The 24406-nt window shown below is 37.6% G+C and overlaps 1 protein-coding gene across 8 annotated transcripts in view; it reads right to left on the bottom strand.

The window, feature by feature from the left end:
• The window catches only part of TRIQK (triple QxxK/R motif containing), a 116007-nt gene that overhangs the window by 48743 nt on the left and 42858 nt on the right, over nucleotides 1-24406 (bottom strand). For 7 of the 8 annotated variants that reach the window (XM_071737937.1, XM_071737932.1, XM_071737935.1 and 4 more), the window contains 2 exons: nucleotides 18438-18523; nucleotides 7920-7949 (listed from right to left, as the gene is read on the bottom strand). In XM_071737937.1, coding sequence (XP_071594038.1) covers nucleotides 7920-7949; nucleotides 18438-18523 — 116 coding nt within the window. The remainder of the gene's footprint in view (nucleotides 1-7919; nucleotides 7950-18437; nucleotides 18524-24406) is intronic. The other variant, XM_071737931.1, reaches the window with a different exon arrangement.

Raw genomic sequence — 24406 nt, forward strand, 5'->3', positions numbered from 1 at the left:
ATAATCCAGTCAGAGCAGAATGTATATGAGAGGTTAAATAATGCATGTGAAGAGTCTCTTAAGCATTTACTGCATTAAGTTGTCTTTCAGGCATTTACACATAGGTGGCTCTCATGAGAAAGGTGTGGCTGGAGCAATGTTGTTGCAGTGCTGCAGTCCCCTTGACATGACATTTCCACCCCAAGTGCTTCTGGAGATGGAGGCTTTCTGGTTCTCTGAACCCTAACCTTACACCTAACCCTAATCTTGCCATGGGGCTTAGGCTGAGGTCCACAGAGCCATTGGTGGCCCAGATGAGAAAGACATGGATGGATCAATATTGTTCCAGTGCTGCAGTCCCCTTGTCATGTCATTTCTATCTCAAGTCTCCCTGGAGCTCTAGGTTTCATAGTCTGCTTCAACCCTAACCTTAACCTTGCTGTGGGGCTTAAACTGAGGTCCACAGTGCCACGGGTGGCCCAGATGAGAAAAGTGTGCATGGAGCAATGTTGTTGCAGTGCAGTAGCCCTGCTTGAATGCCACCTCCATCCTAAGTGTCTCTGGGGTTCTACGCTTCATCCTTTGCTGAACCTTACTGTAATGCTGGCATAAGGCTGATGCTGAGGTCCCCCATTATTATCTCTTGATAATTTCCTTTATGTAGAAGGGTAAACTCATAGACAAGAAAAAATTTCCAAGTTATTGCCCTTTTTAGAGTCATAGGTCTGATATTTCTTTGGAGAATGTACCAATTTTCAGCATTAGTCTTTGGTTAAAATTCACACATATTACAGATAGTTCCTATTTAGGCAGCACTTAATCAAAATAGAAAATTATCATTCTGCAACATTTTTGAGAAGCAGCTGTATTTGTCCAAAGTGCATTACCCACAAAGAAAACAACTTTTTTTCTAACTAAAACCAGCATATTACTGTTTTATGAGAAAGAAGGTTTTTAGGTATTCTCATGAATAACATAGCTGTTTTTATAATTTGTTGTGTTCTAACATGAACTCACAAGCCTTCATATACAAGGGCAAGGATTGTCAAAGGACAGAACAGGTTTGAAAGAACTGCTGTTCAAAGTAAATATTTATATAGTTCATTGGGGAAAAATTCCCCACATATATTGCCCAACTTTTAATGTATTTTTGGCTTTGGTAGTGATCTGAAGCAGCCCCTCATCTCTGTTCATCACATCCCATTAGTAGTGGAGTGGCAGAGACACAGTGGCAAAAAGCTAAAGTACTATCTGAGAAGAGCATCTCAAGAATGGCTATGATTTCTGAACAGATAAACCCAAATAGGATTGTCTGCCTTTAAAGAAGGGTCGTGAGGGCATTAAGACAGTGAGACCGCACAACACCCCTATTAAAACAGCTTTGCTATAAGTAGACAAGCACAACACCTTAGCTTTTTTTTTTTTTTTTTTTTTTTTTAAGATGCTGAAGTATGCCATCAAAAGGCAAGCAAGCAAATAAGGACCTAGAACTTGACTTATTTCCCTGTGTAGGCTGCTCTGAAGGCTCCTCAAGCAGGAAAAGCTAAATAGAGCTTCCCTGGCTTCAAAATTTGTCATCCTTCCTTCCCAAACCAGAGCAAGTCTTACACAGTAACAGATACTTGAGGTCTCTTCAGCTTCAGTCAGGTGAGAGCAGGGGAGCTCGGAGAAGACTCCCCAGTCTCCCCTTGAAAAAGGGTAATTTCTACAGCTTTCCTGCCAAAAGCAGTAGGAATGAGCCTGGCACACTTTGACTGGAAAGAAACCCACAAACAGTAAGAGCAACAGATACGCAGAAGCGAGTTTCAATGGAACAACAAAAGGCAGATTTTCTGGCACCTCCCTGAGAAGGTAATAAATAAAAGTAAAATGCCTGACCATCTCAGATTCTTTGTGATAACAAATCAGACACTGGTGATGGCGGGAGGCTCACCCTGTAGGTTAAGCTCTGCTCTGTTCTTTTTTGTAGCCTGTCCAAAGCAATCCAGGACTGCAGTCCTACTCCAAACACGAGCAGCTCCCCACTGAGCAGGGGCGATGGTTTAGGAGTGCAGACTCAGCAAAAGGGCTCCTCCTCTTGCTCAGCCATTTTCCTCCCTGTCCCTCCTCTCTGCTGACAATATCACAGGAGAAGGTGTCTCTAGAGAAATGGGGACACTGTCAGTATCAGTGCCTTTACATTTAACTCAATAACAGACACCCAAGGCTACTCTAGCTTGGCATAATGTGACCTTTTTTAACATGAAGGCAACAGCAATTAGCCTGGTTTATGCTTTGTGTATATCCCCCAAACCTCACTTCTTACTTAAATAAATGAACCATTGATCCAATTAGAAGATGTCCCATTTCAGACCTCTTTATCTCCACCCAGCCCCTTTTTTGTACTATGAAAAATAGGAAGTTGAGGCAACTTTGATTTGGTATCAAAATTAGCTTCTCTCACACTCTCTTCTTGAGCAACACAGAAAGTTGTTAAATGGTCATCTGGAAGAATTGCCCATTTTCCTTAAATTTTCTTTTATTCTCATTCTCTCATTCCTAGAGGGACTGCAACAGAAGAATGACATCAGTTTGTAACCAAGCTCACTGCCCACTTCCTGTGGCTCCCCTCTTTAAAATTCCTACAATCTCTTTGTGAAATGGCAAACTCCCAAAGATCTACATGCTGTTCAATTTTTCCAAGGTACAACAAAATGAAGCTCTTTGTAGCTCACATTTATAACTTACCTGAGCAAACACCTTTTAGGGAGAATTTTGGCAAGGCGTGAACTGGGCTACAGGGCTGTCAGCTTTTATCCACTTTTTTAGTGAATCAAAATAAGACAACAGAATCAAGCCTATTGTTTGACTAGTCATGTATTTATTTGTGGTTTTAACATGCAAAACCAGTATAACAATATAGAAGTTAGGAAAAAATACTCATGCAGAACGAGGCTTCTACTTGAACTATCCTACACAATCACTAGTTAGTTGATTTGTCCCAGTATTTATAGTTCATCATTACAACTGCCAAAACTGGCAACCAACAGGATTGTTGTCTTAATTAAGGACAGTAAACAGATTGTCCTATTTTTTTAAATGTAAAAATCTAAAATGTAATACTTCACAGTTTAACATGTTTATTCATTTAAACGAGCTAAAAAATAGTGGTGTGACATCTGCTTTAGAGACACTGGTACCTAACATTTTGGCTGTCTCTCCACCAATTTGGTTGTGATTGAGGGGGCATAAAAGAAAGAGTAGAAGATTCTGTCAATTAAATACATTGATGAACTACAAAAATTAATTTTCCACTCACGGAAAGGTGTAGAAACACATCTACAAAACAATGTATTACAGCAATCTAAGGGGATGAGGGAGAAAAGTGTTGCAAAATATCTCCATTGGCTATTTCAGTGAAAAATATTGTAAGCATAAGATTACAGACAATCTTTGCCAGTTTATTCATCTCATGGCTTCATTTCCCAAAGTGCAGGCATAATCCACTACAGAATCTTTTAGGAAGCAGTTCCAACATCACGTTTCTGCTGTCGTATTGATGTGCCATACTGTTATTTTCTTAGTCATAAGCACCACTAATTATTGTGCTACTGTAACTAAAACTTGAAATACTATCAAGATCTGGAGTATTCTGTTTGTTGACACTCTAACTTGCCTAGTCTGTGTTTCAAATACAGTCCTTTACTGAGAATTGCCCTGAAAGAGTTTGACCCTCAGCAGCTGGCTCAGTTGTGCTTTATAGGCATAGTTGTCTATCATAGGCAAATTAAACATTCTACCAGGAACTGTTAGCAATGTTTTCCACCCTTTAAAGGGCAGCATTCAGAACTTAGACCTACGTCGGGCAGATCAGCCTCTTCCATGGTAGCAATTTTCAAGGAAATTGAATGAGTGGTTTTTTTAGGATTTTAATGTGCCTTCACGTAGTAGGGTTGTATAAAAATTGTTTTCAAACACACTTTCTTCGGTCAGCTACTCTAGAGGACACCTAAGGGAACACATGAGCTTGCTCATGTTGCATGTGTCTGCAGTCAGATGTTGCAGTCTGCACCCTGTCCCTGCCACAGCTGCTCTGACGCACGGGAGGAGCTGTGACAGAGCCTGAATCGCACGATGTCTTTATGATATGCAGCACTGAACTTTTAAATAAAGTGTTCTTCAAAAAAAGTTTAAATGTCTCTCTAGGGTCCATTAAGGGAAATGTTTAACATGTCTTCTAAGCTTCCAGTAAAATATATTTATGGACTCTAGGAAGTAGAGTTAAAGCCTTTCCTTGGCAATGTTCACCGGTAGCACTTGTAAAACTACTATACCGAGGCTTCTGTCTGAGATGGTCTATCTGCTGGTTCTGCTTTTGTAGGATCAAAGGCAAAGGGAAAACTGCTGAGGAAAGATTTACTGAGCAAAATCACTGCTGGAAGACTTTCCTGCCTTCCTAACACGAGACTCTTCCAGATGGGACATCTGCTCCCACCCACAGCGTAAGGACCCAGTACAGGCATCTCCATCACAGCCTCTGCTGGGAAGAAATTCAGTTTATTCCACAAGCAGAGAGCAACACTAATACTGATGTCTACCCTTTCTCTGGAGGTCAATGTCCTTGAAAAAAACTGCTCTGTCAAGCCATGGCTGCTCTGTAAATGGTTTGATCAACAATCTTTCTTTGAAACAAATGTATATAAGTATTATAAAGTTAATCTGCATGAAGTTGATGGGAGCTACATGGAACAACTTGGCAGAAAGAGATTTGCTCTACTGGTATTGGATAGGATGCCAAGGCAAGTCCTCTTTATTGTCTTTTAAGCATTCATAGGCTACACTCAGATTTAATATGAGTTTAGGGGCTAGAGCTGCTTAGAATAACACAGATATTCTAAAATGGGTTAGTAGCACTGCTCACATTTAAACACTGCTATTAAGACAACTTTAAATTCCTTTGAAATGTATCTAGAACTCCATGTGACACATCCAATACTAACAAGAGCACAAAAATAGTAAAAAAACATTTATTATTAAAATAGACACTGAGCAACTCATACAAAGACAGGTGGTCCAAAAACCAAGAGGCATATTTCAATCTCAAATATAATTAAGGGCAAAATAAACCATAATCTGCAAGATTAAAATCAGCTTCTACTATAAAATATCAGGCATAGACAACGTAGCACTCTGGAAAGCATAAATAATTTCAGGTCAGATTCTTTTTTTTCCTTGGAGTAAGTAAGTAGCAGTTTCATGAACTCAGGAGAATCATAAATTAGTAAGTTCAAAACCAGACCTCATTGCTAATATAGCTGTGCTTGAGCCTTTTAGAAAAGCAAAGATAACTAATTTTATGAAAAGTGGAAGCTCTTAGGTTTAAAAAACTATCAACATAGTCCCAGGAATTACTGCAATGATAAAAGTGTATTTCCTGCAATATTTGCCATGTGCTTCTTTGTAGACTGAACAGAAGTCTCTCCAGTTTATCTAAAGAAATTTTCTTGTTCCACAAGAATATCATGTGAATGAAAAGGTCTAACACAAAAAAAGCCAACAGACAAACTGCAAACTATGGCACTTGTGGGCAATATGGACCGAAAAGCCACAAATCAGGGATGCTTCTTCAGTTACAAATATACATACTTCAGCTTTTGTCTATGAGTCACGATGACAGGAAATGCAATCTTCCTTTTCTAGGAACTTCATGTTCATAAATTTGACAGTAAGGATAGCTTGCTATTTAATGTAGCAGTTTTGGAAAGCAAGTTACAGTACAACCTACATGAAGGGGAAAACTACACATCATTCTCAGACCACACACCACTCAGGGAGCTACGTGCAGACATTAAGAATGCATTTTTATGGAATAAGAAAATTGCTCATGCAAAGTAACAGGAGACTTCTGTGACATGTGTTATGGCACTGGTGGAGTGCCATATCCAAGAAGACAGCCTGTGCTATGCTTTTCTCTCCACTCTGTGGGGCCATGTGTCAGATATTGCTTCAGCATAAATGTAACATGTTACAAAGTGTTAGGTCATGTGTGGAAGTATTAGAGGACTACGAGTCATACGAATGCATCAGTGTTAGGATTTTGTTTCAAGAACAGTCATAACTAGAAAATGAGAACTATTTGCATGTATATGCTCTTTCCTACTCTTCTTGGAAGACTTATTTTCTGAATTTTGAGAGGAGCTATTTTGCATTGCATAAAGTGAATGAGGAGGATGACAGGTAGGAAGTGGATCCTTAGAGACTCATAAATTTTATGGTCATAGTTACTGTATGGTTTAAAAATTAACTGTATTGATTGAAGTTCCTTAAGTGGTGTTAATGGGACTATGTCAATTTAAAATAAATATATTTTCCATTATAATGTTTGCTATGATTTGTGTCCCTTTGTCTTCAAAATCACTATAAGAAATCTTAGTCAGGTATTTCTGGAACAAGACAGTAAATATCTCAGTTGTAGCTAAACCTAACATTCAGCCCTGAAATTGGTATCAAAGATAAAGCCAAGCTAGTTTGCTAATAGGATTTCAAAATTATGATAGCTTTCTGGAAGTCAAACCACCTAACTCTCCCTTGCCTCATTCAGCACCAATGGCTCTATGCTTTTCTTGGTACAACCAGAGAAAGAGAGATCACTTTTTTAAAAGGATCAAAACTGAACCTTTACAACCACAAGCTCAGTCATACACCAAAGCTAAAGCCAGAATTTTATATCTCTCTGAAGCTGCCTTGACATACCAATTTATTCAAGCTGCTTGTGGTTAATCAAAGGGATCAGAAATGTTACACCTACAGTACTTATTCTGAAAGGTACTTTGCAAGAACCAAAGGAAGTCATGGAGCCAAGATAGTCCCAATTATTAGTATATATGAAAAAAAAAGGTTTCTTAGTACTTAACACTTCTCACACTAGTTTGATTATTAAAATTGTATAACTGGAAAGCATTTTTTTTTTTACAACATACTCCTAACAGGTAGAGCAAGATGATACCACAACCAGCAGAAAGAGTATAATTAAAAAACAATTTTGACTTCATATGAATAATAGAGCAATACACTAATTAAAAGCAACATCAACTGAACTTTCTATTTACACTAGTACAGACAGCACAGGAGGCAAAGAACTGTGTTTAAGAGGCATATGTGAATGTTAGAGCTTCTGTCATCCAGGTGCCATTTCTGACAGAACACATGTGTGCTGAACAGTTGGCAAAAGAATGAAAAAGATTACTGCAGATATATGGGCACACAGAATCTTGGATGACATAAAATTAAGTCCATACAGGAGGTGACAGACTGCTTCTAAAAAGATTTTTTTTTCATACAATTTTTCGCATCTTTGTGCGTGTGTGTGTGTGCACAAATGCACAAGAAAGATTAAAAGAGAAAGGATGAGGGGTTTTTTGATATATTTTAAATACAAATCAGGAAAAGACTTTCCATTTGGTATTTCTGCTTTCATTTGAGAAAGGAAAAGGAAACTAATTTGGCTATTATGAAACTTTGATTCCTAAATTTAGTCAAGGCAGACTCTCCTCCTATGAAGTCAGTATCAATGTCCATTATAATAATAGCACCTCTCTTTTGACATCAAATTTCTCTGCCTGAGAAAAAAAAATATGTAAACAAGAAACTTCATGCATTGTACTGCTGCTCCTGGCTTTGGTGTTAACCAAATACACTTGCCAGGCATGACTGTTCTCTTATTTTGGAGATCTGGAATGTAAAAGTCATTGACTACTGCAAAACTTTCTTATGAATTTGGACTGCAAGAAATTGTATCATTTACTGTCTCACAGTGAAGGTTCCTACGTAGCCTTGTTGAAGCTGAAGAAATCTTGATGCTGGATTCATTGCATCTGTTAGTTTTCATCTGGATCCAGATCAAGGTCAACTTCATTGGAAATGTTAAGATAAAAGAAAGCATAGAAAGCCAACAAAAATACCAGTATAGCTGCAAGGACAAGGGCAACTTCCTGTAGAAATAAGAGAAAAAAATAAAACAAGACATGTTAGAAATAGGACCATATTTAGGGAAAATCAGAAAAAAAAATTATTTGCATTCTATAATGCACATCAGAATAACATCAGACATATATAACTGCATAAGGCATTGATACTTTAGTGATTTTTTTCCTCTATGATTACCATTTCAGAATGGTGTAAAATCCATTTGCTTAATAAACACTTTGGTGAATCTGATATATTGCCAGCAACAGCATTTGGGCTTAAAGATCTTTGGTCTGGTCTAGAAATAGGAGCTCTATATCCTTTTATTATGCTATTCATTCTTTTTATAAAAGAAAAGACAGAATTCACAAGCCACAGTTTTGAACACAAATTTAAGTTAGAATTTACACTGTGAATTTTGATGTTTTCTACCAATATGTTCCTGCTTTTTGCCAACAAATTTGTAATTTTTTAATGAAGCAAACACAGTATGGTGGAAGTCAATGAAAATTGCTACCTCTACCTCCCAACCTCCTGGCATGCATTACAATATGGAGCTACAAAATCCTTCAGAATTGGATGAAACTTTCCTTCATTCCCCTCTGCAATAAGGCAAAAAGCACAATTTGCACTTGCTCTTGCCTCTCTTCCCATAAAATATCGCAACTTGCTGAATCTTCCTTAATTAACATAAAAGAGACTTCCAAAGTACACATGATTTATAGCAGCTTTCAGAAGCAGAAAAATATTTTTTTACTACATGCCATACTCATTATGGAGCTGCCTATCATATGGGGCTGTCTTAAGGCCGGACTCCGTTAGGCTCCAACTCTGTATCTAAGATACAAAAAATCATAATATGATCATCCTCTTTATAACACTACTTCTTTTAAATTCAGTATTTCACATTTTAGTGTTTTTACAAAGCACAGCACACTCCCCATAGTGTCAACTCTCATTTTGTTAGACAATGAAACGAGAAATTTGAGGAAAACCCTTATGCTCCTTAGGCTCACAGGAAGTGCCACTTCCACAGCAATTATGCACTGCTTCATTCCCTATCATCATGATGTATTTTTAAAATCACACGTGGGGGTGTTCAAAAGGAACAAGACAGTTTGCAGCCCCCCCCAACCATTTTACCTCTACAAAAAGAAGCAACAAGGAACCCTCAAAATCTCAGCTTCAGGTTAACCTACAAACCATCTGCATCAGAGCAATCCACCTGCATACTTAAAAGGAGAAGAGAAAAAGAGTCCAATGAGTTTATAGAAACTATTCTGAATTGGTACAGAAAGTGCTCCATCAAAAATGGGAATGAAAGGAGATGACTACACCTCACTGAGAGTGTCATGCACACTTTACAGTCCAAGGAGAGAACCTGACCTTCTTTGGTGTAAGGTATCATTGTGTCCTCTAAAAGAGTTCAGGTGAATTCTCCCTAAAAATGCCTGGTTCATTCTTTGGACTAGAAGAGGAGCAGACATGATTCCTCAGGTATGGAGACCCACACTATCTCTAGTTCATAGTGCCTTTGTGACTGACTTTGTCCACCACCAGGAAGGAGTTAAAACTGTGTTAGCTTCATTTGTTAAAGTCTAGCCCAAATCTGGCATTTTTCTATAGAACAGAATTTCATTTGCATTTACATGAATGCATTATATAGTTTATCAGAATGTTGGATCAATAATTCAACACATGCCATCTAATAAACTTTGAAATACTATTGCCTAGTTGGCATATGTTCTATAGGCGTCTTTGTTCTATAGAAACCTTTGCTTTACATTTTATATAGGTGATTAATTGAGATATACTTAAAAATTTTATTTTACCACAATAAAAACACTCCTGCAAATTTGCCGAGGCTGTTTGCTACAGATTTGAACTACATTTTCCTCTTAGAATTATACCATCCTCTGAACCTTATCCTCCTCATTTCATATGATTTGATTAGAAAAAAGAAAAACAACCAAACAACAAACATCTAATTCACTAATACATTAAAGGAAAGTGATTTTTGCTTTGTTGCAGTTGCAACACGTCAGTATCTCACAAAAGGGCATGGCTGCATCAGACAGGTTTCATTTATTTCCTTGTATCCACAGCTGTGCTCCCAGACCCATCTGGCCACACAGCTACTAATCTTAAGAGGATGTAATAAACAAGTGACATACAACTGCAAGCTCCATCTGCTCAGGAAAGTGGACAACAAAACCGTACAATGAAGGCACCATTCACACTTGACACAGAGAGCAAATTCATTCCAGTATTAAAAAGTTTTTTCCCTTGTTTGGATGTCACTCTTGCTATACTTTCTGCTTTACAATAGGTTCCCCTTCCCTCTCCCCAACACACCCTATGAAATGCTGTTGTAGCAGGAGCAAGATTTTGGGGAATGTTTGCACTAAGGGGTTTGTTTTCTAGGAAGTGGAAGTGTGAAAGTCTTGGTTTTTATTCTCAGGCTGCCCAGTAGCTACTTTGAAGGGAGTGGTTTTTAATTCCTCTGCCTACATTTTACAGTGAGTAACACTAAGGTAACGTTACTACTTGCCATACACAGGGGTTAGGAACTGGGTAGCTGGATCAGTATTTATTAACCCTGGGAATGGAAAGCCTTACTGAAATTCAAGGTTTGAGAATTATGCCAGAAACTTAACTGTCAGTTACTGAATAAGGCAGACTAACAAAAATCTAAAATAAACAGCCTAACAAAGGACACCTGGCTCTCAGCTAGGGACATAAAATCTCTTAAGAATTGCATCCAGTTTATGAACTTTTATCAACATAAATTTTGCAACATAAATTGAAAATGAGATGCTACACCACTATATTGTCTGTGCAACAACACTATATATTGTCATTTTAATTCATTTTACACTTACCAGGCTTTGCTATTTGTGTTTTAAGCCACACAGAGAAATGAAATGTTAAAATACTCCCTGCTTGGCATACATGACTCCTTTTCTCTTGTACTTTATGGATCATCCCCATCATCCCTCTGTGAAATCCATTTACACAGAGGATTTCACCATGAATAATTAACTAATATAGAAGTCCTATAGAAATAAACTTAAAATGATCACAGGGCATTTCCTCCTTTTTTTCTTTCATAACACGGTACAGAATGCTAGGAAATAACATCCGTGCTCTCAAATCCCAAAGCACAGTCAAAGAAGCCTTTAAAAGGAACACAGTTTCTATTATATTCTCTTATATTTAGAATAATGTCTGGAGAACCCTACTGATGTCAGCTTAGTTAAGTTTTTTAGAAACTTTTCCATAAAGGAAACATAAGCCATCAAAGCATAATATAGATTTAAATCTCCTATCAGTTTTTGTGAAATTTATGTCTCTCATGCCAAAATACTTGGATAATGTTCTCAGATTCACCCTCAAGGAGCAAGTTGCAGAGATGGAATCTAAATGAGATTATTCAGGAAATAAAAAAAAAGGGGACTAGAGTAAGAAAAAATGTTGGCTATAGTAACACAAACCTGGATACTGTGTATGGCAGCATCATATCCTACACATATAGGGAAATATCACACTGTTAGGAGATTCTAGATTTTTTCAGTTTTTTTATTGTCTTTCAAAGAGAGTCAAATGTTTTCTATCTGAAACCAACTTAAAACTATGTAAAAGAATACCCCAAATTGGTGTCTTTGAAATGCTAAACTATCACTAGCTATTCCTGAATAGAGATGACAAGAAAATTATGCTGATCAGGACACCTGTAGAAAGGAAACAACCATACAGAGACTTCACAATGAACTTCTAAATTCCATATAATTTCTAACTGGAAAACTTAATCTGGACATTCACTGTGACCATTTCTTCAGAGTTTCAACAAAATCATATTTAAAAATAGATGTTTACTTCCTTAATGCAGGTCATTCTACATCTAATACAAGGCAACAAAAGTAATTCACCAACTTATCAGCAACTTTTTAGGCTATAATTTCTTTACTGCAAAAATTTTCTCATGGAACAAACATTATGATCTAAAATAATCACAGAATCCCAGACAGTTAGGGGTTTGAAGGAACCTCAAAAAATCATCAAATCCAACCCACCTGCCTGAGCAGGGTGACCTACAGGAGGTCACACAGGGACACGTCCAGGTGGGTTTTGAACGTCTCTGGAGAAGGAGACTCCTACAAACTGCCTGGGCAGCCTGTTCCAATGCTCTGCCACCCTCACAGCAAAAAAATCCAAACCAACCAAAAAAAAACCAAAACTATTCAAGAACAAGATAAAGAGGCATCTAAAAGGCCTTTCTATATGATAAAAAACTCAGCAGGATTATGGAATCATACAACCCAATGGTTGGGGTTGTAAGGAATCTTAAAGATCATCTAATTTCAAGTCTGGTGACATAGGCAGAGACACCTTCCCCATGACCAGGATTAATTTGAAACAGCTGAATGCAAGATAATACATAGAGGTATCAAAGATGTAGACAGTACTTACAAAGTGCAGGACTCTGCCTTGTAAAACTGGGACTCTAAAAAGGTTTTTGGATTTAAGGGGAAATCAGTCTCTCAGTGTGATCTCTGTATGTGCAAAGACAGAGGGATTCTCAGTAGGGAAAAGACTGGTATTTTATCATAGAAAAGAGTAAAAGGTTGTTTGGTTACAGCATATAACTATATATACCATACACCTGTATTTAAGTAAGGCTCTTTACAGTGTGGGGGCCTCCCATCTTGCTTACAAGAACCTCTCAAGGTCCAGCTGTGGTTAGATAAGCTTAGCCTTGAAATAAAATGCCATTTCCTAGGACCAGGAATGACTGACCATTCCAATTACCTCTTGGGCAAAATACTAACTTCCACGGCTGTGAGTCTTTTATGGTCAGATCTCTCAGAAAATAAACTTTTATTTAGCTATTGGGAGGCGTGGTCCTGCTTGAAGCTGGCAAACTCAGCCCTCAAGAATGCTCCTCTCCTTCAGAGCTCTAGAAAGATGGGGATTACTTACATTGTTAGTGCTGTATTCTGAAGTATACACTGAAGTACCTGAAGTACCAGATTGTTAGAAGTAGGGACACATGCTTCAGCACTGCAGACTCTTCTATACAGGAGCAAAAGCAGTTTCCTTCTCTTTTGGGAAATTAAACCAACTGTATTGATTTAATTTCTGGGATTTGAGGTTTTGTTGTTGTGAACTGTCAGTTGTAATGTTAGAGACCGGTCATAAGTAGAGACCAAAGAGGAAGACGGATTATTGATCCAAGATGGTACAGAAAACCTTCCCAAGCTCCTGCTTGGTTCATCTTGTTCACATGCTCAAAGCCACCATGATTGCTGTACCTATGTGTACAGGTCAGGCCAGGGCCAGATGAGAGCAATTTCATTTTGGTTTTTTTTCTTTGTATTGTGTTTTCTCCCCTCCCTTCCATTTTAAGGTCACGGATCAAAACCTGTCTGCTGGAATCACTGGCAATATCACCCTTTGTTCACTGGTGGCATGTGAAGCTGCCCTGGTCATGATGTGAGGCACATAAATAGTTTGAAGATCCAGCATTTTGGCCACTGTGAAGTGTTTGAACTTTCTATAAAGTATTTGGATGAAATTTTATGATCTGTAACATAGAGATAGCCAAATCAAATGATCTAATAGTCTCCTGTGGTCTTAATTTCTGCAAAGTTATGAAACTATATTCCCAACTTTTCTTGGCAAATGTAGTTCACTAATTTAGCAGATTATGAACAGCATGAAATCAGAGAATATCCTTTGCCAAAATATACTAAGAATGTCTTGTTATCTATTCACACATAACTCATTCCAGATGAGATAAACTCTTAGTAGCCAGATAGCTAGCTACACGATAAAGTAGCTATGCAAAAGAATAGAGAGACAGCAAGCTCTGACTTTTTTAGGAAACTTTTTTTCCTTAGTTCAATCAATGGACTACATTGCTAATAACTCTCTATGGAGTTGTAATGTGCAGTCAGTTAGGTCTTTCCAAGAGGGTGTAAAATACTACTGTTCAGATTTGTGTTAGCCTTTCAACAAGAGGGAAAACTGCATCATCTATCCTAAGGTCCATAGATTCATTCCTGCAGATTGTGAAAAAAAATATCTCCCCAAAAAACACCCATTATTTTTGGCCTCTGCAATACCAAACCCCAGATATCTGAGGCCGAGTTTCAACATGACTCAAACTGTTTTCTGCTTGCCACTATCCTGCTGTCATCTCTTCCTCCCCCACGGAGAGCAGATTCAGCAATGACAGTGCAGATCTCTTGCTGCTCCACCTGGTAAGGACAGGCAGGTGGGCTTCCACCAGCATGAGCCCCCCCACAGGGGGACAACAAAACAACCACACAGAAAAGGTTCAGAGGCTCCCTTTTTGGTACTGCAACAAAGAATTTTGTCTTATCCAAACACCAGGAGACATACAACACACAGCCTTCTCTCAAAGTTGTTTTTCCAGACAGGGGTCCTGCTTTTCCAAGAGACACCATATATTTTGGCACTGTGTGCATTACTGTCATATGTATACAAACAGAGCCAGCACAATAGCTCTGCTACAATATTTAATTTTTAAACATGTTTAAAGAGCAAACATTACACTCTGAGTACTAGCATGGTCACCCTGCTTGAACTAACTTTTGATAGTTATTAGTGCTTAGCTGCTTCTCTGACATTATCAACAGAGATAAAATCCCTCATTGGGGAAATTAAAAAGTACTAAATGGCAGTGACTAAAAGAAACTTTGTTACTTTAAACCTTGCATTAAAATGACAACACAATCAAAGTTTGACAAGACAAGCTAATTAGTATGCCAGCAATGAAATGTGAAGGATCTCCAGGGGACTGGTTCTGAAAAGTTTTATGTCATTTAAAGGGCCTTTTTTTAAAGTGAATGTTGTCAGCTCTCAAGGTGAAATACACAATAGTAGTATTTCATTTATCTTCAGAGAAATTAAGGACTAAAATCCCTTCAAGATTTTCAGATAATCCTTTTTTTTTATTTTTAAATTTTTTCCCTAAGTACTGCAAGGTCCTATTTTACAGCCATGAAGACAAGGTCTTCAGGACAGTAATGCAAAACACAAGTGCAAAACTAGTGGTAAAAATAGCACTAAAAATCCTATTGTTTCAAGTGGCAGTATGGTACTTACTGTGTTACATGTTTTATGGAATTATAAAGCTTTCCTAGAAAGCTTGCACTTCTAAGTATATGGTAAAGATATCCTTCTTCTACAATATTTTAATTAACTGCAACTTATCTTTTTATACGAAAATGTTAATAAAAATGTTAATATTCTGCATACTGCATCATGTACTGAAGTCTGGTGAACAAAATATATAGCATATGTATGTGTTTTCTCAAAGATTCACAAGAACTTTGGACACTTCTACTGGAAGTCCTTCATACTTACTACATTGCACTGTAGTTTCACCATTTTTTTTTCAACACTGACTGAAGTTAGTCAACTGTCACAGCACAGAATCAGGTCCCACATCATACAAAAAGACTAAAATCTCAGCCTTTGGAAAGTGAATCATGTTGCTTACCACCATCACAAAATTTTGCTAATATGAAGTGACAGCTGTGATGATATCTTCATCACAGAAGAGCTCAGGCACTCTCAAAAGCTCTGAATATTAGGAGACCATTAAAGGAACACACACTTAAGCCTCAAAACAGACATCAACTCTGATGACTCTTCCGATAGATCCAGACAGAAGGAATGGTTTAACACTCTGCTGTCACAGCAAGCAGGAGACTTCAACAAATTCTTATTTCAAAACGTATTCAGAAGAAAACAAAGAAGTATCTGGGGTAGTTGTGAAGGATGAACATAAGAGGATTGCTCTTGGACAGCTAGAAGAGCTTAAAACCAAGAAAAACAAACCCTGCCTGAGAGGTGGGGAGAGGTATTGGGGTCTCACAGCAGGGACACAGAAGCCATGTTCCCAAGCAGCCTCTCCTGGGGTATGGAAGGTGATTTCACTGCAGACACTGCCCACGGTGAAGCTCTGCTGAACTGGAGGAATAGGGCAGGGTGAAGAGTTGTCACTGTGAGATGGGAAGGTGTGCAGGTTTATCCCAAGTTATTAAATGTGCCTCAATCCCATGCTGAGTGTTTCAAGGTCTGCCAGTAGAAGTACAGAGTTTTATTCTACAGGGCTTGCCCATATTTAAATAATATAACATTTAGTAAACCTGAGGTTGTTGGTGTTAAGCAGGGTCAGTGAGAAGGATGCATACAAGAGCCCTGCTCTCCTTCCCTCACAAGCATTTCCCCAGAGGGAAAGGAGCCCAATTTACTTTCCCTTTTGTTTTAGATCAGCAATGAGGAAGCAAAGCAAATGACAGTGATCTGCTTGGGGATGATTCAGAGTCATATTTTAAGGCCCAGGTGTACAAAAATGTTACAGGTGGAAGACAATACAATACTTTAAAGAATACCTTTTTTTTTTTTTTTCTTTTTTTTTTTTAAGAAACAGAGGCAGAAATGGAAGATACTGCACACTAAAACTAGCAGAACCCCAGAAACACAAGATCCAATGACCTGAAGTTTACACGTACACCTTGATGGCAAAAGTCATTCTTAACAACTCAGCTGATATTCTGCTATAACAAGCAGGAACATATTTGTACAAAATAAACTTTTATTGATTTTTTTTTACTCAGTAATACTTGATATTCATTATACATATAATTACACATATGCATTCCCATCCTCCCCTATTTTTTGAGAATTATTTAAGAAAAGAAGCAAACAAAACAGGTTCTGAAGGACAAAGGTTCATAGTTTTCTTGCTTGTGAAAGACACGCAGAAACTTGCACGTTTTAAAAGAACCATGTTGTACAGTAAAAGCCCCCAAGTAGAACATCACTTTTAAAAGGTCACGTCATTGAGAGTAAAATGAAAAGTAAAATTTAATAAGAAAGAAGGAAAAAACATTGAACTCCAAAGGTTAATAATCTCTCCTTTAAACAAAAAAGGCAATCTACTTTTTCTCATTAAAACCTGACACACAGCACTAACTGAGGAGATTATGTTGTGAAAACATCCTGCACCGCGCGGTAATGCTTGATCGAGATCAGCAATCAGGAGCAAAAAGAAAGCACTGTTTCGTGATTATAATAGCAAATTCTGGAAGACAACCAAATACATCATCTGGCAGCTCAACAGCTGTTACAGCTTGGTAGTAATACCTTGGCATTTGCTGTAAGCTATAACTTGAAAAAATTGATTTCTCATCTGCCAGAAACAAAAAAAAAATGTTCTCCTTTTAACATTTCTGAAGTTTCTTTCACTAGAATACTCAGGTATTTGATGAACTTTTTTATTTTGCTTGGGTTTTACCCTTGCTACTGAGCTAACTGTATATCAAAAAATAAGTTTGTGGGAAAAATACCAGACACAACTTAAATAAATGATGTGAAATCAGATAAATCCCATTTTGATGACACACTGGGTAGTAGATAGCACAGAATATTCCTGGTTTTCCTCCCTGGTCATATTCATAGCCACAATCAACTAGTCATTACTAGAATCACAGAATGGTTTGAGTTGGAAGAGACCTTAAAGATCATCTAGTTCCAACCCCCTGCATGGACAGGGACACCTTCCACTACACCAGGTTGCTCAATGCCCCATCTAACCTGGCCTTGAACACTTACAAAGAGAGGGCACCCACAACTTCATTGGGCAACCTCTGCCAGTGTCTCACCACCCTCACAGGAAAGAATTTCTTCCTAATGGCTAAGCTAAATCTCCCCTCTTCAAGTTTGAAACCATTTCCCCTTGTCCTCTCACTACACACCCATGTAAAAATCCCAACACCAGCTTTCTTGAAGGCCCCCTGCAGATATTGGAAGGTTACTGTAAGGTCACCTCAGAGCCTCCTCTTCCCCAGGCTGAACAATTTGCTCAGCCTGTCTTCATAGGGGAGGTGCTTCAGTCCTCTGAGCATTTTAGTGACTCTATACTTCTATACTTCATACCTTCTTGAAAAAAGGACATTCCCAAAATAAAGTTCAGTACCTTTCCATGTGTTCTGCTGTTAGTTAAGCTGGTTTTTTTCCAAGACAGAGACAGTACACAAAGATGTAGACTGAGATAATAATGCTGAGAATTTACAATACTTAACAAACCCAGTCTTTAAATTACTCCTGGCTATGGGATAGGAAGAGGAAGAAGGAAGATGTTCATTGTAATTATGAAATCATTAAAGCATTTGTTCTGTGTGCAGAGAGGCTCCCTGAAAAGATCAATTTTCTAAGCATAAGTACTTCGTTGTCCTTAAAGTATGCATCATAACAAGGACATGGACTACTTAAAATCTTGTAGCATTGTAACTATTCTAGTTATTTTAGCCTTAAGTTAAAAGCCATCCACCATAAATATTTTAGATTCTAGTATTCCACTTAGATTTTGAAGTGTCATAAAGAATATCTCTCAGAAATCAATATTCACACAGTACATTCATGGAGAAAAGAAACAACATACACACGAATGTGATATAAACTATCAAATAGATCTCTACCTTTATGCCTACTGCAGTTTTCTTGGCCTCTGCTTTTAATCTTGTAGCTCTTAACATAGGCCTGGTTTTCTTATAATCTTGTTTCCCTAGAATAGAAAAGTACATTTAGTGAAAGAAAATAAAGAATGTCAGCAATTATTTCAGTTGAAAAGTCAGATCTAACATGCTGAAAACATCCCACAGTCCAGCACTTCAAGCAGGAGTTACGCTGTAAGACAGGGGCTCAGTCTGTGGAACAGCAATCCTTAACACAGACAATGTCAGCAACAAGTAAAAGCAACAAAGCAGAGTACCTATTACTTCTGAGGGACATCAAAACACATGTAAATAAGTAGATTAATGGTGGACGATGTTTTTACCTCACACTTCAGTCAAAATAAAAATTTCATTATAATTTTTGTTTGTTAGTCATCTCTAATGCATATATAAATGTGTAGTACAGGCCATTATGGTGAGTGTAAATGTTTCATCATTCTGAACTGGAACATTTGCAAGTATCAGCTCAAGAGTCATGCAGGTCAGTCCTAGCAAGTGCTAATAAAACCATTGTTTCACACCATCTGCTTGTGGAAACACGTTACTTCTAGAATTGTTTTGGACCTTTTAAAAGCTACGGGGACAATCTCTTGCAGTCAAAAAGAGTGCAGCCAAGTGCTTGATTACTGTGACTCCGTAAGAACTGAGTTCACAGAAGGACATGAAAATACTCACAAATGGCATAAAGCATTTATCTCAATAAGAAAGCATGAAACACTTGATTGTTCTCAGGGATATTTTTGCTATGTCGAGGGCCTTTTGCTGCTACACTACGTACTATTAGTCATAGCTTCTTTAGGTCAACAGAAGTCAAAGTACAGCTACAGTACAGTACAAAAGGAGGAGAAGGAAAAGACTAATTTGTGAAAAAAACTTCTCAGAGAGGTAGAGCCGCAGTACAACCACTTTGGCTTTTCATAAAAGTCCTTTCCATTTTCTCCTCCCTAATGCATACAGGCTTTTTTGTCCTTTTTGCTTATTTCCAAAGCTGAGCTACAATACTTAAAGCAGTAATCTTTGGCAATTTTTAACCATTAATTTAATTTAATTTTACATTTAGCTTTCATCATCATTACACTGAAATAGTTTAACCTTTTTCTAAAACTGTGACAGTAGTTTTGTGCATGCAACACTCCCATTTGCTCAGCCAGATGTGGATTTACATTCCTCACCAACAGTGCAAGCTTCTCATTGGTCACCTTCAAAAGTGGGATATTATACTGCACTGGTGAAATTGTGAAACATGATTTGGAAAAGGAAGTTCTTCTCTAGTGATATACTGAATTCATGGAAACACTTCTCTGATTTTGTCCATTTTTTCTGTCACTCTGCTGCCACTCAATGCAGAGCTCCTTTCTGTAGCATATTGTGGATGCTCAACTTGCTTTATGAATTTGCTTTCACTGTATAATCTCTCCTCAAACCTAGGGATTATATATTGTGAAGATCTCCCTATTATCCTTTATGTCTTCCATAAAAGACCAGAAATAACTTAGAAAATACTCAGTGACAAAAGGAAAAATAACTGAAATCATGTCTACTGGAAAAAAACCCAAACATCTATCCAAGGAATCTTCTTAGAGGACAGAGTGAAGAAAAGGTGACAGAATAATCACTCATGTCTGATGCTCCAGTATTTGTTCATCCAGCCAATGCAAGTCATTTGCAGGACAGGACCACAGCAACATTACTCTGTGGAAGTCAATGATACCTGATAAGAGGATGCATCAGGAGTGCAGTAATTGTTTTGAATAGTTAGGGAAAGAATTGCAGGAACCATCAAAACAGCTAAATCATGAGAGGAGGCCAGACAGAAAGATAACATGCTGCCTTCTTCCTATAGCACTGCAGTCGCACCTCTGCTGTGAAATAGTTAAAGAGCTGTCAGAATTTCCACTATAAATGGCATAAGTTTATAACTCATAAAAATTCACTCCAGGCTGAAATTTGGCACAGATATACCCCAGCCTTGAATTTTTTTGTTTGTTTGTTGGGAGCCAACTTTCAATAAAGTGATGCAGCTGTTGTTACTTACTTGAGAACAAACTATAGAAATTTATCCATCTGTTTTAAGCATGAAAACTACCTTTGTTTAGAAGTATGTAACTGACAGTGACTAGGTTCAATTTCAATTCTCTTAATTCAAGTTTGCTGTTCTCCCATCTGGGGCAAATAATGCAGAACACCCAGAGGTTTCCCTTCCAGTTATGCAACAGGATTAGATAATGAAAACTAGAAAGCTTCAGAAGGCCCATTAGGAATGGGAAACAAATTACCTACTGAAACCCTAACTCCCTTCCCTCCCATTCCCCAACCTCTCTCCTCCTCTCCAAGGCTCTACTGTGACGGTGACACAAGCAGGGGTGAATATTGCACAGGAAGCCAGGTCTATAAAGTAGATCTAGTGGTAGAACCAAGTCTATTCCTAGAAAAGGGTAAACACATTGGTGTTCTTTCCCTCTGTTTCAAGCATTCTGGCACAGTTTATTCCAGTATTGTGGCTATGGTTAAGACTGAATTCTCCCTATCTACGGAATGCTTCCAGATTTATATTAAATCTGATATGAACAACTAACCTTCCCAATGTAACAAGTAGGCTATTTTAATAATGACTCTAGAGCTGGTTGCTCTCCAAATCTATGCACCTGCCTTTAATTCACCACTCTCCCTGCTAAATGTGATAGCCAAAATGGAAAAAAAAAAAAAAAAAAAAAGGTAGGGAAACAGTCTGAGTCCACCAAGTGCAAAAGTTTAAAAAGGACATCTGTGAAGTCCTTTGTAATGAAAACCAGATTCATCAAATGTACTAAAAGACTCTTAAAACATCTGAACTTTCTGAGGCCTTGGGAAAGACATCTGCACAACAGGACTATAAAGAACTATGAAATGCAAAGCCCCTACCACGTGAATACTGATCATTACCACCTGGAAAGCAAGGAAAAATTAATAATACAGACTCCCTATGTCCTTCTGGGCCAGCAAATACAACCAGTTGGAATATGTATATTCATATTCCCAATGTCTTCTAGTTTTAGCTTGACTTATTCTGCAAAGTTTCTTGTACATTTATCTGTCAGTCACCAGTTTAAGCTGCTTCTTCTTCCTAGGAATTGACCGTCAAAGCCAGTTAGGATGGGCTCATCAGAGAAAGGACTATTTGTCTACTTCACCCAATGTCTACTCAAGATATACACTGAATTATCCTGAGGGAATGTAGGGAGGTAAAGAGAAGCTGCCAGAAAGATAGAATTGGAAAATTTCCAGACTAAATCTTATTTTTCATGTTACTTACACAATATCTTTTCCTCTTTTACTTCTCCGTATTGTTATCAACTCATCTCTTTTCTCAAACTGCAATACTGGCTTTTCCCAGCTTTTTTTATAGCCACCTCAATTTTAATTTTTTAAATAAATATGCCACTTCTTCCTTTACAACTTTTCCCATGTCAATAATCTTTCTGTTTTTAGGTCCAAAGATCTAGACCACAATAAAGTAACTTTTCTTGCTGACTACAGACATCATCTCCCTGCTTCTCCTGCCTCCTGCCAGTCCCTACCAAGACCAGCTTCCCACCTCCTTGTTTCAGTGCCTGAAGGCCTCTCTCTGCCCTTCTGAAGCTCTCCAGAGCTGACTCTTCATCCCAGCACTTCTTTCCATCCTTTTCCACAGCTTTTTCATCTCTTTGCTGGCAAAGTGACCTCAGTAGCAGCTGAACTGAGTTGTGCTCTGTTTACAGATCCTACTTGGAAAACTTCCCACAGCTAGAAACTAAGACTATTCTACTAGCTGTAGGTAGAAAAGGGTGAAGGGTGAAACACAGGCACTTTTTAAGCTACTAAAAAAGTTGTATTGTGAAAAATGCCAAAGTGTCTCCCTCAGAGGGAATATTAGGGCTTCCTACAATACATGAGTTTGTTTCTCCACACATAACCAGGATTAAAAATATACAAATTTTACAAGATTTTTTTGTTATTTATGTTTTTTCACAAGAGACATTGAGATCCCATGTACCTTCTATTCAATATTTTTAATAACATATTAGAGATGACTAGATTTTGTATATTGAGTATTCTTTGTAACTGAGTCTCCAAAGACACTATGATTAATCAAAAAATTAAACTAGATAATACATATGATCTAGAAAAATTCATTAAGTTCTGGGTGATCTGTTTTTTTTTCAGTCTATATAAATACTGTAAGATTACCAAGTAGTATGCCTAACACTTTACTTTTGCATACATACCACGTATACATGTAACCCAGAATGCAACATGTTGACCCCTGTATTTAAGAAAACTGACGGCATTTAGGATTGGATTTAAAGGTGCTGCCACTGAAGATACAATCTGAACAAATCTACAGAGTGACTTTAGAGGGAAAAAAGTAGATTCCCAAACCTTCTAGATATTTACTCTTTCTTTCTACCATTAGCTCATTACTGGAATTGAACAACAGACTAGAGACTGCCTCTCTGCTTGTCAATTCATCAGACTAAAGCAGAAACAGGGCTGCATCTTTGGCCTTTGTTGATGCTGCTGTCCAAGCTTATTATCATATGAATATCTAGTTATTGTTTTATAAATGTTTGCATTTCAGAAGCTCCCTGCTTTCTTTTCTCTCAGTAGACTTGACAATATCCAGCTTCATTATCATCATGTGGCAGCATTGCTCTTCGCCTGCATTTGCTACTTTAAAAATTAATGCACTGCTATTTTCTGAATACTGTACTGTGTAAGCTGCTTATGAGTACATTATGCTATCAAGCAAGCACATGCAGAAAAGCTTCCTAAACTGTTATTCTTTCAATGAAAATACAGCTGGTTCTGCTTCAAAGGCACTTCTTTTCACCTGCAAATGGACTTGCTCCTATACTTATTCCTCAATTCATTGTCTTTTATTTGTGTCTGCAAATCTTTAATTGCCTTTAATTAGAAAAAAGTAAATTCACTGCTTTAATCTTGCAAATACATTCAATCATAATTCTGTCTGGGATGAATACCAAGTTCTATTCACTGACTGATCTTTATAACAAAGGTATATAAATTTATTGTCCGTTTATATAGACCACATCAATTAAGCCACAATGGAAAAGCAAATAGATAAGAGTCAAAATATTTGAAATGAGAAATGTGCAATCTAAATTTAATTACTCAGACAAATTATTCAAAGATGAGTTATTTACAGCATGCCAAAAAAACTGACAGATAGTAAAATTTGCTAATCAACATTACAGATTTAAAATTCCTTTCAATACTTTCACTATAATTTGTAACAACCAACAAACTGCTGTCCTGAATCTTTCAGTGCTGCAATTATAATCATAATTAAAACATTAGTAAGACTTCTTCTATGCAGAGGTAATCCATTTCATATTTTAAAGTATTGTTTAAGGCATATAAAACTGCAAATGCTGGGTAAATTTTAGTTACCAGTAGCAGTTTAACTAAAGTATGTTAATGTATTTGATGCTGAAACCCATATTAAAATGTGTACATAGCTAATCAGAAACTGGAGCCAGACTGTGGAAAGCTTTACTGTCAAACTGGAAGTATGAAATTGCACACCTACTTAAGATGAAATCAATGTTCTTACTACGATTATGGATCTAAATTAGAAAAAGTTCCAGGAACCCTTCACAAAACCCCACAGAACAAGAAAACAGTCTTCTGGTCTTTTCAGAGTTTCCACAGTCTGACTTCGAGCATCCTCTCCCTTTCACTGCTGTAAGAGGGGTAAGGGAACAGTGGGTTGGACTTGATGATCTCAGAGGTCCTGTCCAACCCAGACAATTCTATGATTCTATGAGATCTCCCTGGTCGGGGTAAAGGTCCAAGATGGAAGAAAGCTCAGTCACAGTATCCCCCACAGCCTCTTTATATGCAAAACATTGAAGAAGGAGACTTCAGTTTTAAGTCATTGCTTATTTAGGTCT

The sequence above is a fragment of the Heliangelus exortis genome, chromosome 2, assembly GCF_036169615.1.
Source record: "Heliangelus exortis chromosome 2, bHelExo1.hap1, whole genome shotgun sequence".
Taxonomy (NCBI): domain Eukaryota; kingdom Metazoa; phylum Chordata; class Aves; order Apodiformes; family Trochilidae; genus Heliangelus; species Heliangelus exortis.